The sequence below is a fragment of the Ailuropoda melanoleuca genome, chromosome 15 (assembly GCF_002007445.2).
Source record: "Ailuropoda melanoleuca isolate Jingjing chromosome 15, ASM200744v2, whole genome shotgun sequence".
NCBI lineage: Eukaryota > Metazoa > Chordata > Mammalia > Carnivora > Ursidae > Ailuropoda > Ailuropoda melanoleuca.
This window is the reverse complement of record NC_048232.1, coordinates 79,899,159-79,913,044: the sequence shown is the minus strand read 5'-3', so window position 1 is coordinate 79,913,044 and position 13,886 is coordinate 79,899,159. Positions and strand designations below refer to the sequence as shown.

The following is a 13,886-nucleotide window of genomic DNA, read 5'->3' as shown; positions in this document are numbered from 1 at the left end:
CAGCCAGCGAGAGAGGGAACACAAGCAGGGGGAGTGGGAGAGGAAGAAGCAGGCTCATAGCTGAAGAGCCTGATGTGGGGGCTCGATCCCATAACGCCGGGATCACGCCCTGAGCCGAAGGCAGACGCTTAACCGCTGTGCCACCCAGGCGCCCCCCTAAAATTTTTCTTAACAATTTTTCATATTAGTAATAAGTGCAATGGAAACAAAACAAAGAAAGAAAGAAACAGGAACAACGGAGTGTTGAGTGTGGTGGTTGATTGATAGATGAACAGGGGCTGTGGAGGCTCAGAGAAGGGCATCTCTTCCACTCGAGGAGACCTCAGGGAAGGGTCTCCAAAGATGATGCCTAGTCTGGTATCCGGTAGCATTTTCTCCCATGGAGAGTAGAGGGAAACGCCTTCCAGTCATAGAGAGTAATACTGCAAAATTCAGGGACAGGAAAGACATTTAAGCAAACTCTGGAACTGTAAGGGATCCCCACTAGCTATAAGGGATCCCCCCCAAGGTAGATTGAAATGGAGGTGTGAGATGGGGTTCTGTCAATTTACCTGCCTTGCGACCTTGGACAAATCACATAACCTTTCAGCAAACCATTCCCTGAAATATCCAAAGATACTGTTTAATAAGCATCTATGGAACATCCCCTGTGAGGCAGGCACTGTAATGAGATTGCTGGGCTTAAGGAGTCAAATAAAAGCTACAAATCCCTACCCTCAGGAAGCATGTAGTCTAGGGAAAGAGACAGACACCGTACAATGTGTTACATAAGAGTTATGAACAAAGCACTACAGAGAAGGAAGCAGTTAATGCTGCTCAAAGAAGTGATAAGTAGGTGTTCCACCAAGTGGAGAAAAAAAGCATTTCAAATTGAGCGAAGGCAAGGAGCAGGAAAAAGGCAGTGATATATTCCTAGAGCCATGAGGCCAGAGTGGTGGTAATGTAAGGTCAGGGTGCAGGGAAGAGGAGATCTGGCTGTGACTCCAGCCTGGGACACACAGAGGACGCTTACACCCCTGCGTCCATGACAGTGACGGTGGGTGTGAAAGAAAACCAAGGCCCAAGCAAGTCCACTGGTCACCACACTTCACTAGGGGCCTCAAAGGCAGGCCCTCCAAGTACGACCACCACCTGGCATTTGTCCAGGCCCAGTTCCCTAGCGACTCCAAAAAGACAGGCTTGCGACAAGCCCAGTCTTTCATGTCCCGCACTAGGAAACAGAAGCCCCCCGGGCCAGGGTGACTTGCCCGATACCACGAGGTCGTAGTACAGTTGTGTGTGACAGACAAGGGCCACAGAGCGTCCTCTTTACGTCCAGTCAGGGTCTTTTGCCCCCAACCAGCACTCCGCCTTCGAGGAGCTTAGTTTCCTTATTTGTAAGATGGACGGTAAGAAACTTCACCACCTCCAGCTTTTGGAAGACACTGAGGAAAAGCGGCGGGCATGGCAAGAGTTTGTAAGACCCGGAACCACGCCTCCCTCCTGCCCTTTTCTCCCATAGGTACTTCCCCCGCGCTCCCACCTCCTTCCTCCTCCTCTTCTTCCGGACCCTCCTCTACGGCCCGCCCGCCTTTTCCGGCCCCTCCCCGAAGGCCACACCCTCTTCCGGTCCTTCCCTCAAAAGCGCACACCCTCTTCCGGTACCTCCCCCGAGGGCCCGCCCCTTCTCGCGGTCCTCCCTCCCCCCAGAATCCGCCCCCTCCTCCGTTCTCTTTCCCCCGCTCCCCCAGAGGCCCTCTCTTCCGGTCCCTAACTGAAGCTCCACCCCTTCCGCCGTGCCGTCTCCCGCCATCCCCATTGGTGGAAAATCCAAGCCGCCCCTCAAGTTGCGGAGAGAAATGCTCTAGGCTGCCTGTCCCCGGAAGTGATGCTCGAAGGGCCCTCCCCTGAGGAAGTGACGGCAGGAGTGCCCTTGACTGGCGGGGAGGGCCGCGCTGTGCATCCCTCCGCTCGCGCTGCAGGGAGGTAGGAGGCTAGTGGGGGTGGCTCGAGGTGGTGTCGTGGCGGAGACACGCTCCGGGCCTGTTCCTGCGCGGTCCGGCGGCCGAGCGGGCGAAGGCCCCGGGCGGGGGGACCGGTCCTCCGTTGAGCCGGGATCCCCGGTGGCGTCCGATTCCCCAGTGCCTTCTCAGACACGTCCTTTCTTTTTTTAGAACTTCTTGGTTCCCCTTGAATTGTTGCGTTTCCTCTTTCATGATCCTTTGGTAACCCCCTTTTCCCTTAATTTCCCATTAAAACTCTTATTAAACGAGTAATAAAGAATTTGCAGATGGCCTTGGGTTCCCGTGTTGACTCTCATTTAATAGTTAGGTTACTTTGGACATGTCACAATTTACTTGAGCCTTGCACTCCTCATCTGTGATGTGAGCAGTACTGTAGAAACTTCCTCCAGGGTGATCTGGGAGAACTGTGATGTGTGTAGGGCACTTGGGGATGAGGATGGACTTGGCCCTTAGCAGGTGTTCCATAAATAAAGTTTCCTCCCTCCCTTCTGTTGTAACTCCGCCCACATCCTGATTTCTTTTTGGTTTTCAGCCCAGTTTTCCTGTCCTCGTTTGCAGTTCCTTCTTCTTTTTGATTCTCATTATTCACTTAACCTCTACTCTAGAAATCTTGTGTCATTTCTTGGCATTGTTTTCCAGGCCCTCAATCTTGANATCTTGGGCCCCCCCCCCCCCCGTACTGCCCAGATACCTTTCTTTTCCTGGTGTATTGACTTCCTGAACTCTTCCTGCCTTTTTCCCTCACAGATGGCTCAGCGGCTTCTCCTGAGGAGGTTCCTGGCCTCCCTCATCTCCAGGAAGCCCCCTCAGGGTTGGTGGGGACCCCTCACCTGCAGGGCCCCACAGTGCAGTCCTGGTGATCTGACAGTAACACCCAACCAAGCCCGGTCAATATACACCACCAGAGTGTGCACCACGACCTTTAACATCCAGGATGGACCTGACTTTCAAGACCGAGTTGTCAACAGTGAAACACCAGTGGTTGTGGATTTCCATGCACAGTGAGTCCTGGGGGTCAGCAGAAGACTCTGGGGTGTTGTTTGTTCAGGAATTTATTGGGTACCTGCTGTGTCTCAGCCCCATATTTGATGCTTCTCAGACATAGCCTCATTCCAAAGACTGGTAAGACCCAACCCTCACACTCAAAGATTGAGTGTCGTCTGATAGGACACAGACTAGTGAACAGTCTTTGGAGCTCACTGTCATTGGAGCTGAGAAACACTCATGTTCTCACTGCCCACTTGGCTCAGAGTCCCCTTCAGCTTGGACCAAAGCAGGAAAAACAGGACGATCACATCATCTGGCTTTGGGTGGATACCATTTCCTGGCCTGCAGATAAGTTGATTTTTACCATCTTGCCACGAAAACTGGGAAGGGCTGGCAAAAAGTTATCAGTGTCACCACAGTGGTGTCCAGGCACGCAGGGGATGGGCAGAGTTTTCTTTTCAGTGCTGTAGAAGTCTGTTGTGGGTTTATTTAATGCCTATCGCCTTCTGATTGTTAGCTTGGCCTTCCTCATTTCCAGAATTCGGGTCCTGACTAGCCATCTGGCTGCAAAAGAACTTGAACAAACCCCTCAGATCGAGGCATCCTGTTGTAGCCTGGGTTAGAAGTTGGGAGGCCTTCTGGGCAAATCTCTGGCGGATTGTTTTGCTTTCTTTCCTGTTCTTTCTCCGACTCACCATGTTGTCTTGTGCAGGCCGTTTGATGTCCTTGTGCCTCCCCTTCTTCACTTAAAATAGGAGATAAAGTCTTTCAAACTGGGTTTTTAGGTGTTGTGAGTTCATTAATTGAAATCTCTGAATGGAAAGGGTTTTAAAGGCTGAGACTAAAATAAGGGTTGTCGGCCAGGGGTTCATGGCAGGCAGACTTTTCTCCCTTCTTGGTATAGCGAGGACTTCCAAAATGAATGGTAAATAGGATGATGCCTCATTTTCTTCTCTGACCAGAAAGTAAGACATGAGTTTGTTTGGTGCCCCGGAGATGACAGCCTGTTGTCCCAGAGCTGACCACCCAGAGGGAGCACCTGTGATGAGTGCAGTGTGAGCAGTTGACCCAGGGCCTGGGTGATCACAAAATAACCCAGGGTGAAAAAAGACATTTGGAGCACAGCCTTGGGTTGCAGTCGCAGGGTGCCTGTCACCAGCTCTGGGACCTCGCCACAAGTTCCTTAACTTGTATGGTCCTTAGTTTGTTAGGAAGGTGTTTTCCTTTGTGGGGTTGAGGGCTCTGGGCAGTAAAAGCAGAGAAGGTCCTGGCGCAGTGATGAGCATGTTGGAGATGCTCCCTAGCACTGGCTTCTCCTCCGTATGGTTCTGGGGCCCTGCGGCGTGTGAAGTAACTCCACATTTTAGAGAGCACGTTGAGCCACGTTGCCTTAGTGGATTTCTCATCACTGCTTCGAGAGGCACAATCTCTCATATTCGAAAAGAGGAAACTGAGGCCCCAGAACAGTCAGCTGGCTGGTGAGGAGTCTCTGAACCCAAACCTTTTAACTTCAGATCTCGTATTTTTGTGTATGACAGTGTATTTCTCTTACGTGTGCTGAAATAACCTTTATAGAAGTCTTCTGATGAGGACCGTGTTTTAGGATCCTGGGACCTCTGAAAATCCCCCTGCTGCAGAGTGCTGGCTTTCTTGTTTGGCATGTGAACATCGTGGGTTAACAGCCAATCACCCCACACAGAGCTGAGAAGGGCAAAAGGCCCCTCAGAAAGCTGTGGGTCAAGGGAGGGTTCTGGGGAGACAGAAGATCAATTGCTGAGCACTCTTGTGACTAGATGTTTCCTCTCTCCCCTTCTGAGGTGGTGTGGCCCGTGCAAGATCCTGGGGCCAAGGTTAGAGAAGGCGGTGGCCAAGCAGCACGGAAAAGTGGTGATGGCCAAGGTGGATATTGACGACCACACAGACCTCGCCCTAGAATATGAGGTATGAGTCGTCAGGGGACAGCCCCAGCGTGGCTGGTGTGGGGGGTGCTTGTGGCCCTAGGTAGCTGGTGCGGGACAGGACTCAGGGAGCACCAGTAGCCAATAAGGGGTGTCTCGGTTTTTTCTAGCACTCTCAGGAGTTCAGAGCACTTTCCAGAGGTGACTCTGTTGAGCCTCTGAGCCCGTTGTGTCTCTTCACCACCTTCAGGAAGTGGAATGTATGATCTGAAACACCAGCTTATTCTCTGAGTCTTGGGACACGGATGCGTTTCTTCGTTCATCTATTCATCCATGCACATACTCAATCAGCAGTCACGCAGGAGCCCTGCCATGTGCCGGGCATTCGTGATTCTGGCACAAGGAAGACACACTCCTTGTGTCCAGCACTCTTAGTCTAGCAAAAGAACAACAGGTAGACAGATCATTTCACCCTATGGTGAGAAGTGCCGAGAGCAGAGGTGCACAATGGAAGAAGAGAATGATGGGGCAGGGGTTGGGATGAGGGAGGGAATGCTTCCCACTAGGGGGACCCCTGAGTGGGGCGGTGGAGAATGCATGGAGAAGGGAGAAGAAGGGCCAAGCACACAGCACACACTGAGACAGGAGGGAGTCTAATGTGTTCCTTCGTGCGTGTGTTCAGTCTCTTAAATGCCGGGTGCTGTTTCTTGGTTGTGGATAAGGCAGTAGACAAAGCTGACACAATCCCTGCCTTTGCGGAGCCTACATTCTAGGTGGTTTGGTTTTTTTTAAGATTTTATTTATTTATTTGTCAGAGAGCACAAGCAGGGGCAGTGGCAGGCAGAGGGAGAAGCAGGCTCCCCGCTGAGCAAGGAGCCCGATGTGGGGCTTGATCCCAGGACCCTGGGATCACGACCTGAGCCGAAGGCAGATGCTTCACCGACTGAGCCACCCAGGCGGCCCTCCCTCTAGTATATTTGATGCGTGGTCAGCACACTTTTTCTCTAGAGGACCAGATGGAACATACTTGAGGTTTTATAGAACATTGGTCTCTATTGCAAATACTCAACTGCCATTGAAAGCAGCCAGAGACAGTATATAAACAAATGGACATAGTTGTGTGCCAGTAAAACTTTATTCACACAAATAGGCAGCAATCTGGGTTTGGCCCATGGGTCATGGTTCACTGATATTAAGTACTGTAGATATTAAGTACTGTGGGAAAAAATAAATCAGGAAGAGGAGGTGGGGCTAAGCATGGGGCTGGGGAGAGGTTCATTTTTAAAAGGGTGGGCAGAGGGGGGCACCTGGCTGGTTCAGTGGTGCATGTGACTCTTGATCTCAGGGTTGTGAGTTCAAGCCCTGCATTGGCTATAGAGCTTCCTTTAAAAATAAATAAATAAAAATAAATAAATAAGTAAATAGAAAATATAAGGGTGGGCTCAGGAAGGCCTCTCTGGGAAGCCGGCATCTGAGCAAAGACCTGAAGGGAGTAAGGAAATGAACCAGGCAGCTCTTTGGAAGAGCAATGTAGGCAGAGCAGACATCAAATGCAAAGGCCCTGTGGTCAGGGTGAGCCTGGTTTGCTCACAGACTAGCAGTGCCTGTATGCCTGGAGTCGGAGAGCGTGGGGGTGGGGGCGTCCTCCCGGCCTTGGAGACCAGGACAGCTGGGGAAGGAGGTGAGGCGCACTGTGGCTGGATGACCAGCATGGAGAACTGAGCAGGGAATGAGAGCACAGGCTATGGGGAACATTGGCTGTGGCCAGAGGGGAAGGGGTCGGGAAACCATGCTGAGGATACGGTTATTACCGAGCCGTGGTCGTGCCTGGTAGCCTGTGGCCAGATCTGATTCCCCGACACATTTGATCTGGTCTTTGGGTTCTTTTTAAATACTGAACCAGATGCTGGTATCTAAAACAGAGATTTCATGTGAAAATCCAGATTTCTGGTTCCCTTGAAGATCTGGCCAGAGTGAGCCTCCATCCCTCCTTCCTTTTGGGTAGCCAGTGACTGAAAGAGGGGGCCTGTTCCTTTCAGAGTTCGTAAGTCCAGGTTCAGCACTCACGACACCAGCTCAAGTAAAGAGGTGCCACCTCCAGCCGGTCCCCGTGGGGGCAGGGTGAGGATAGGCTGGCTGCACTGGGATGGGATTGATCACCCCCCAGAACATCTGCCCCAAACAGAGGCAAAGGACGTAGGTGCTGGGCAGGCAAAGCCACGGATGACCATTGCAGATGGGGGAGGGCGTTACCAAAGGAAGACCGTCCATGGCTCTGAGTGAGGGATTCGGGGCTGCTTACAAGGGCTTGTAGGGGAGGGATGACTTGCTGTTTTTGTGTTCTGTTTTGTTAAGTAAACAGTACCCCCAACTTGGGGCTCAAACTCACAACCCCAAGATCAGCCTCAAGATCACATGCCCTACTGACTGAGCCAGCCGAGTGTCCCGAGGTGCTGTTTTTTTTAAAGCTTCCCCACTAATCTTTCAGTGAAGGGGGCACTTACTGGCCATTTAGATGGCCCTGCCTTTCTCCTACTTGTCCATCCCTATCCCAAAGCCCGCAGCAGCTGCAAGGATGAGCTTAGGGCTGGAGCAGCTAGGACATCCCCAGGGTGACGAGTAAGCATAAGCTGTCATAGGCCAACTCCTGCCAGCACAGCAATCTTCCTCAGCCAGTGGAACTTTCAGCAGACACCCTGAGCGCCAGCCATGTTCCAGGAACTGTGGTTAGCAGATGGGAAGAAGAATAACCCATATCCACCTGCATTCCAGGGAGCCTGGTGATGTCGGGCTGGCCACCGAGGTCCTGTGGTCAGGTCTGGAAAGTGTGTGTTGGAGGTGGGTCCCCTTGTAGGGTCTTCTCACTCCTCTCTCTGTCCGCTTTTCCAGATCATATGTCAGTCACACAGAGGGACCTCAGGGCGGCCGGGCCCATATCACCTGGTCCCGGCCTCCTTGTTTTGCGGAGCCCTGGGCGGGTATCACTGCAGTGCTTAGGAAGCTCCAACAGGGGTGGTCCTGACCCCGTCCCCTAGCCCTTTCCTTCCTTCCTTCACACCTATTCTTTTGGAAGAGAGCCCGAGGAAGAAGTTTCAACCGAGAGAGCCATAGTACCTCCTGAGCCAGCTTCCTCCTTTTCCAGGTGTTGCGTGAACATGTGGGAGAAACCGCTTTAAGTTGTATTCAGGGAATTTGGTGCCTCTCCCCGAGCTTTCCTGAACTCGCCCCCTCTCCATGCCCAGCACATGCCCTCAGGGTGAGTGTCCTTCCTCACACAAATTCTCCTTGCACCACACTTCTGTTTTGGTCAGCTGCCCGCTCTAGAACTCCACTGTCACCCAAAGGAAAAGGAAGGAAAAGGCTGGGGGCCTTGGGGTTTCAGTGCCCCCCCCCATTTGTGCACTGCCCTGGCTTGGCTGAAAAAAAGCTCTCTGTTCTCCCAGCTCCTCATCCCCACTGGATGGCTGGGCATTCCCTGATCGTTGAGACCTTGCCAGCTGCTGGAGGCAAAGAGCAGATCCAGACGTGGACGCTTGAGCGTCTGTGCTCTCCTCCAGGGCTTCTTCTGACTCGCACTTGGAGCTGCTATCTTTTTATTTTCTGCTTGTATAGAGAAGGCCCTTTAAAAAGCATTAGAAAAACAGCCAGCTAAGAAACAATAAGGGTGGGGGCCCCTGGGTGGCTCAGTAGTTAAGCGCCTGCCTTCGGCTCAGGGCATGATCCCAGCGTTCTGGGATCGAGCCCCACATCAGGCTCCTCCGCTATGAGCCTGCTTCTTCCTCTCCCACTCCCCCTGCTTGTGTTCCCTCTCTCGCTGGCTGTCTCTGTCTCTGTCGAACAAATAAATAAAATCTTTAAAAAAAAAAAAAAAAAGAAAGAATAAGGGTGAAAAGTCACCTGTCATCTTACCGTCCCAACACAATCACTGTCACAACTTTTATTTGAATTTTTTCCCTTTTAATGTTTTATGTAACTTCATAGTTCACTGAATAATCATATTTCATAGCTGGAAAGTATAGCACTTCAATCATTACCATATCCCCCTACCTCAAAAGTATTATAAATCAGTGCGTCACAAACATGCATATGATGTGGGATATTGCTTAAAGCAGATTACGGTTCAGTAGGTCTAGGAAGAGCCTGAAATTCTGCTTTTCTACAAGCTTCTCAAAGGCCTATGCTGACCCTCTAGGGGGCGTGCGAGGGTTCACCACCTGGTGGTGTCCATCTCATGGGTTGTGACAAATGTACAGTGACATTCGTCCACCATTACAGTTTTGTACAGAAGAGTCACCATCTTAAAAATCCCCTGTGCTCCACTTTCTCCTCCCTCCTCATGCCCTTGGCAACCACGGATCTTTTTACTGTCTCCATAGTTTTGCCTTTTCCAGAATGTCATGTAGTTGGATTTGAGGTTTTTTGATTGTTTGTTTGTTTTTCTTTTTTTTTGAGAAGGCTCCATGCCCAGCTCAGAGCCCAGCGTGGGGCTTGAACTCATGGTCCTGATCAGATCGAGGCCTGAGCTGAGATCAAGAGTCAGACACTTAACTGACTAAGCCACCCAGACACCGTTGGATTTGATTTTTTTAATTATAGTTTTTTTCTGGGGTGCCTGGCTGACACTGTCAGTGGCACGTGCAACTCTTAGTCTCGGGGCTGTGAGCTCAAGCCCCACATTGGGTGTGGTGATCACTTAAAAAAAAAATCCAAAAAAGTAATAATTATAATAATAGTTTTTTCCAAGAATCCTCCTGTGTCCAGAAGCTTCTAATTTGAAGGGTGGAGTCGGCCTTTCGGCAGTTCCCTACCTGAGCTTGCTCAACCTGCCAGGGCTCAGGAGTTCTGAGGCCAGCGTGTGGCCCAGTTAGACGTCATGGAGTCACACAGAGCTCGTGTCAGACCCCAGCTCTAGCACTCAGGCCCTCAGCTCTCGGGCCTCAGTCTTCTCCTCTGTAAAGCGACCCCACCTTGAGGCATGAATTTATGAGCTCGCGTCCGTAAGGGGTTAGTGTCACCCTGACACTTGAGGAGCCCCCAGTACGTAGCAGCCTGGCTGACGGTGATCTTTTCCTTTGCATTAGCTCTGCAGTTAGCCAAGAAGGAGGTCGCTTGCCTGTGTGACAGCTGGCACGGTGCCTGTCTCTTGGTGGTCTCTCTCAGACTGGGGGGGCGACGCAGCAGGATCATTGAGCTCCGTGGCAGTGCGGCCGGTGGGCTGCAGGACAGTGGGAACAGAACACACAGACACCCACACACACATACACACACACACACACACACACACACCCCACCCACCCTGCCCTGAGTTCTCAGGGTCTGGGGCTCAGCCCACTAGGCTCCAGGTGGCGTCACAGAGCAGGAGGAGGAGAACAGCTTCTTAGCATAGCTGCTCCGTCCGCTCAGTGCTGCCAGAACGGAGAGGGAAGCAGGCGTTCGTGCTGTACCGCGGCCCTTCTTCCACTTAGATCACATTCCAGAGGAACGAGCCAGGGACCTGTGCGCTTCCATTTAAGGCAGTGTTTACAAGCACCAGCCCCTCCTGATTTGTGAGCCAAACCTGGGATCAGCAAAGCTACGTCCTCCTCCTTGCAGGGGGAGGGGGGATGCAATCCCACCCCAGGTACTACAGCAGTGGCCTGGAAAAACCAGCCTCTGGCAAGCCCGTTGCTGTGTGCACTCGTCTGATTTAGACTCACCCTCCGAAGAACGCCCTTGGTCAGTAAAGACTAGACCTTGCAGTGTCTGTTGTACGTCTGACTGTAGCGTAGCGTAGCCATGCGTGTGTGTGCACGCTTGTGAGTTTGCACAAATGTGATTGTGGCAGGACGGGTCTGGTCTCTGAAAACTGACACCACCCCAAGCCACCTCAGCGAACGTAGGCCTACTTAGAGGACACGTAAAAGCCATTAGACCACTTCTCATACAACAACATGGAGTTTTGATAGCAGTTAAAGAAACAGGATGGGATCCAGTAGGTGCTTCAGCCTTGACCCTCAGTCCGAATGGCTGGGTTCCAGGAGCCCTAGCTGCCCTCACAGGCCACTAGAGGGCGCATAAGAACACAGCTCCAGGGGCACCTGACTGGCCATTCTGAGTGTGTGACTTTTTGAGATTTTATTTATTGGGGTACCTGGGTGGCTAAGTAGGTTAAGTGTCTGCCTTCAGTTCAGGTCATGATCTCAGGGTCCTGGGATCGAGCCCTTCATCAGGCTCAAGCAGGGAGCCTGCTTCTCCCACTCCCTCTGCTGTTTCCCCCACTTGTCCTCCCCACGGTCGGGAGCAAGTATCTCTGAGCCCTGGTCTGTGCCCAGAGACGGCGAGCCGCATGCTGGATCTTTGCCCTTCATGCCACCTCCCGTGCTACAGTCATGAACAACAAGGGCAGGAGCCAGGGGTAGGACCACAAACCATGGCACACGCATGGTCAGCCCACTGCTACGTGGGTCTGTCCGCACATTCGCTCTGCCACCCCCATCAGCCCCAGGGCAGTCCTTGAAAGGGCCTAAAGGGACTAATACGAACAGGGACTGCGTCATCTTCCCTGCCGTGTTTGTCCACCCAGAGCCTGTTAGGGGAGGAGGGCAAGGCCTGCCACGTAAAGTCAGGGGGCGTGGTGGCAGCCACCCGAGGTGTGAAAGCGGGCCGGGGTGGCCCACAGTTCTCTTGTAACTGACCTGTGTGCCGTTTTAACGTTCGAACTCCCAAGTCTGGCTGCCGGGATGACTCACGGGCAGGCCAGCACTCAGAATCCGTGAAGACTCAGTATGTTTGTGTAAATTGCTGTTGTTACTTTGTAGTTAACATGTGTAAGAAAAGAATGTTTATCTTGTTCTGTTTATCCATTTTTTTAAAAATGTCTACAAATGTCAGGCAGGGAGTCCAGGACGCAGAAAGTGCTCGATGCCAGAGTGGGCAGTGGGCCTCGTGGACGTGACACGGAATCTGTACGGGTCCCTGAGGGAACTTGAGAAAATGCTTCATAGGCCAAGAATGTTGCCTCCATCCCCCAATAAATAAACATCAGCTCATATATGGCCGAGCCCTTCCTCTCACACTGTCCAGTATGAGTCAGTGACTTTCTGGACCCTGCTGGCCATTCGTGGCAGCGAGCGGACGTGGCTCACACAGGGCCTATTAGACTTTTCTGGCATGCTCTCTGTAGCCACCATTTGTTGAGCGCCACTGCATACCAGGTGCTCTGCCAGGTCTGACACTTGAGGGCCCTGCCAGGTGCGGGGCGCCGTGCTGAGACTGCTTGCCTTACCTTGTGCAGCCCCCAGACCTGCTATCTGTGCGCTCAGTGGCTCCGTTTTGTGAATAGGAACAAAGAGATGGAGTGATGAAGGGACTGGGGGCCCCTAACATTGGGTCAGCCACTGTCAGAGCCTGAGCTCCCAACCACCCAGCTTTCGAGGTCGATCCTATCACCCCCATTTTACAAAAGAGGGTGCCGAGGTCCTGAAAGTGGTGTGTCCTGCTAGTGAGTGGCAGAGCCAGGACTCAAACTCTCACGTCTCCGGGCCTCCCCCCCCGCCCGGCCCACCCCGAGCCAGGCTGCTCCTTGGGGAGCTTCTCNCGGGCCTCCCGCCCCCCGCCCTGGCCTGCAGCTGTGTGGACTATTTTCATCCCTCCTGTCATTGCAGCCAAACCACTGGGCCAGTGAGTCAGTCCTGCGGTTGGGGAAGGAAGGGGACCGCCGGGAGCCCACAGTGGAAAAGTCTTTCCAGCGGGTGGACCTCCAGGCCCTGTAGCACCCCTGCACCAAGGGGAGGGGCCCCGCCTGCCACTTGGGCAGTCACTACTCTGCATACACCACCAGCCTTCTCCATAAAGGCTGGGTAATGGCCGCTGAGAAAAGTTCGCCTCCGGGTGACCTGGTCTTCCCTTCGTCTCCTCCACGTAGGTGTCAGCTGTGCCCACTGTGCTGGCCATCAAGAATGGGGACGTGGTGGACAAGTTTGTGGGCATCAAGGACGAGGACCAGCTGGAGGCTTTCCTGAAGAAGCTCATTGGCTGACAAGCAGGGAAGAGGCCTGGTTGCCCTTGCCCCCTTGGACCCCTGTGGTTCCAGGAGGGCCCCCGATAGAACTCAGAGCCCTTCTGTGTTGGCCTTTCCTGCCTCCTCCCTTCTGTCCGGCCCCCGTGGGCCCATGCTTTGGAGACGACACCCCCAAATATGGGGCCTTGCGTGCTTCCAACCTGGCTAAGTGCCAGAGGAACGGTGCTGCCGCTGATCTGGGGACAGCCGCCTTCCCCCACCGCTGTCTTTTGTCTGCTCCCACTAGGGCTTGTCTCCCTTCTTCCAGGATGCTGGAGAGAGCCCCAGGCCAGCGGCAATGACCGCTCGGCCCACATCTCCCTGGTTCCCTCTGATCCGCGCCCCAGTGCCTGGCCCGTCTGCCTCCTGCATTTTTCTTTCCTGCTGCTGATTTGTAAAAAGGAAGAAGGAAGAAAGAAACCCAAACAAGTGAGAGTAATCTATAATTCTCTCATTTTTTGTAGGTCTGTAATAAAGAACTTTATGTGATCCCTTCTACCTCCTGCTCTGAAGAACAGACCCTGGGCTCCACACTAAATTACCCTGTAGCCACCACCCCCCAAAGAGCCACCTCACCTCCCTCCCTTCTTCCCAGACGCAAGGCAGAGAACACACACACTGGGCAGGAGGAGGGGGGCAGTCCTCAGACCCCTGCCTTGGGAAGCCTCACTGTGAACAAACCGGACCAATAAAGCTAGGGTTTGCACTGTTGACAGCTTCCGTTCTGTCTGGGCTCTGGAAGCACTTGGAACCCCTCGCCAGCCTGGGCTGCTTTCCCTGCTTCCTCTCACTCCACCACGCTCTTGCCTTTGACCAGTGCCCCCCAACCCCCCACCGCCCCGTTCCTAACACCGTTGTTAGTGGTGGCCGTTGTCCTGGCACTGTCTTCACGTGCAAGTGAGCCAGGAGGTTGCTTATTGTCCCCATTATGCAGATAAGGACACTGAGGCTCATGGGGTA

At 52.9% G+C, this 13,886-nt stretch overlaps 1 protein-coding gene across 4 annotated transcripts; it reads left to right on the top strand.

The window, feature by feature from the left end:
- The first annotated feature begins 1,808 nt into the window (after positions 1–1,808).
- TXN2 (thioredoxin 2) lies at positions 1,809–13,637 on the top strand. 4 transcript variants are annotated; one of them, XM_034643730.1, is made up of 5 exons: positions 1,809–1,965; positions 2,751–3,004; positions 4,808–4,931; positions 12,792–12,912; positions 13,391–13,637. In XM_034643730.1, the coding sequence occupies exons 2-4, from the start codon at positions 2,751–2,753 to the stop codon at positions 12,903–12,905; spliced, it is 492 nt and encodes a 163-aa protein (XP_034499621.1). In that variant the 5' UTR covers positions 1,809–1,965; the 3' UTR covers positions 12,906–12,912; positions 13,391–13,637. The 4 variants fall into 4 exon arrangements, with proteins under 4 accessions (XP_034499621.1, XP_034499620.1, XP_011217104.1 ...); XM_034643729.1 differs by lacking the exon at positions 12,792–12,912; XM_011218802.3 differs by having other exon boundaries at positions 12,792–13,637.
- The last annotated feature ends 249 nt before the right edge of the window (positions 13,638–13,886 follow it).

Excerpts from the sequence above, each read along its gene's own strand:
- TXN2 (XM_034643729.1), top strand. The coding sequence starts at position 2,751 with ATGGCTCAGCGGCTTCTCCTGAGGAGGTTCCTGGCCTCCCTCATCTCC. Across the intron at positions 3,005-4,807 it reads GTTGTGGATTTCCATGCACA|GTGGTGTGGCCCGTGCAAGA; the intron begins GTGAGTCCTGGG and ends TCCCCTTCTGAG. Across the intron at positions 4,932-13,390 it reads ACCTCGCCCTAGAATATGAG|GTCTGTAATAAAGAACTTTA; the intron begins GTATGAGTCGTC and ends CATTTTTTGTAG.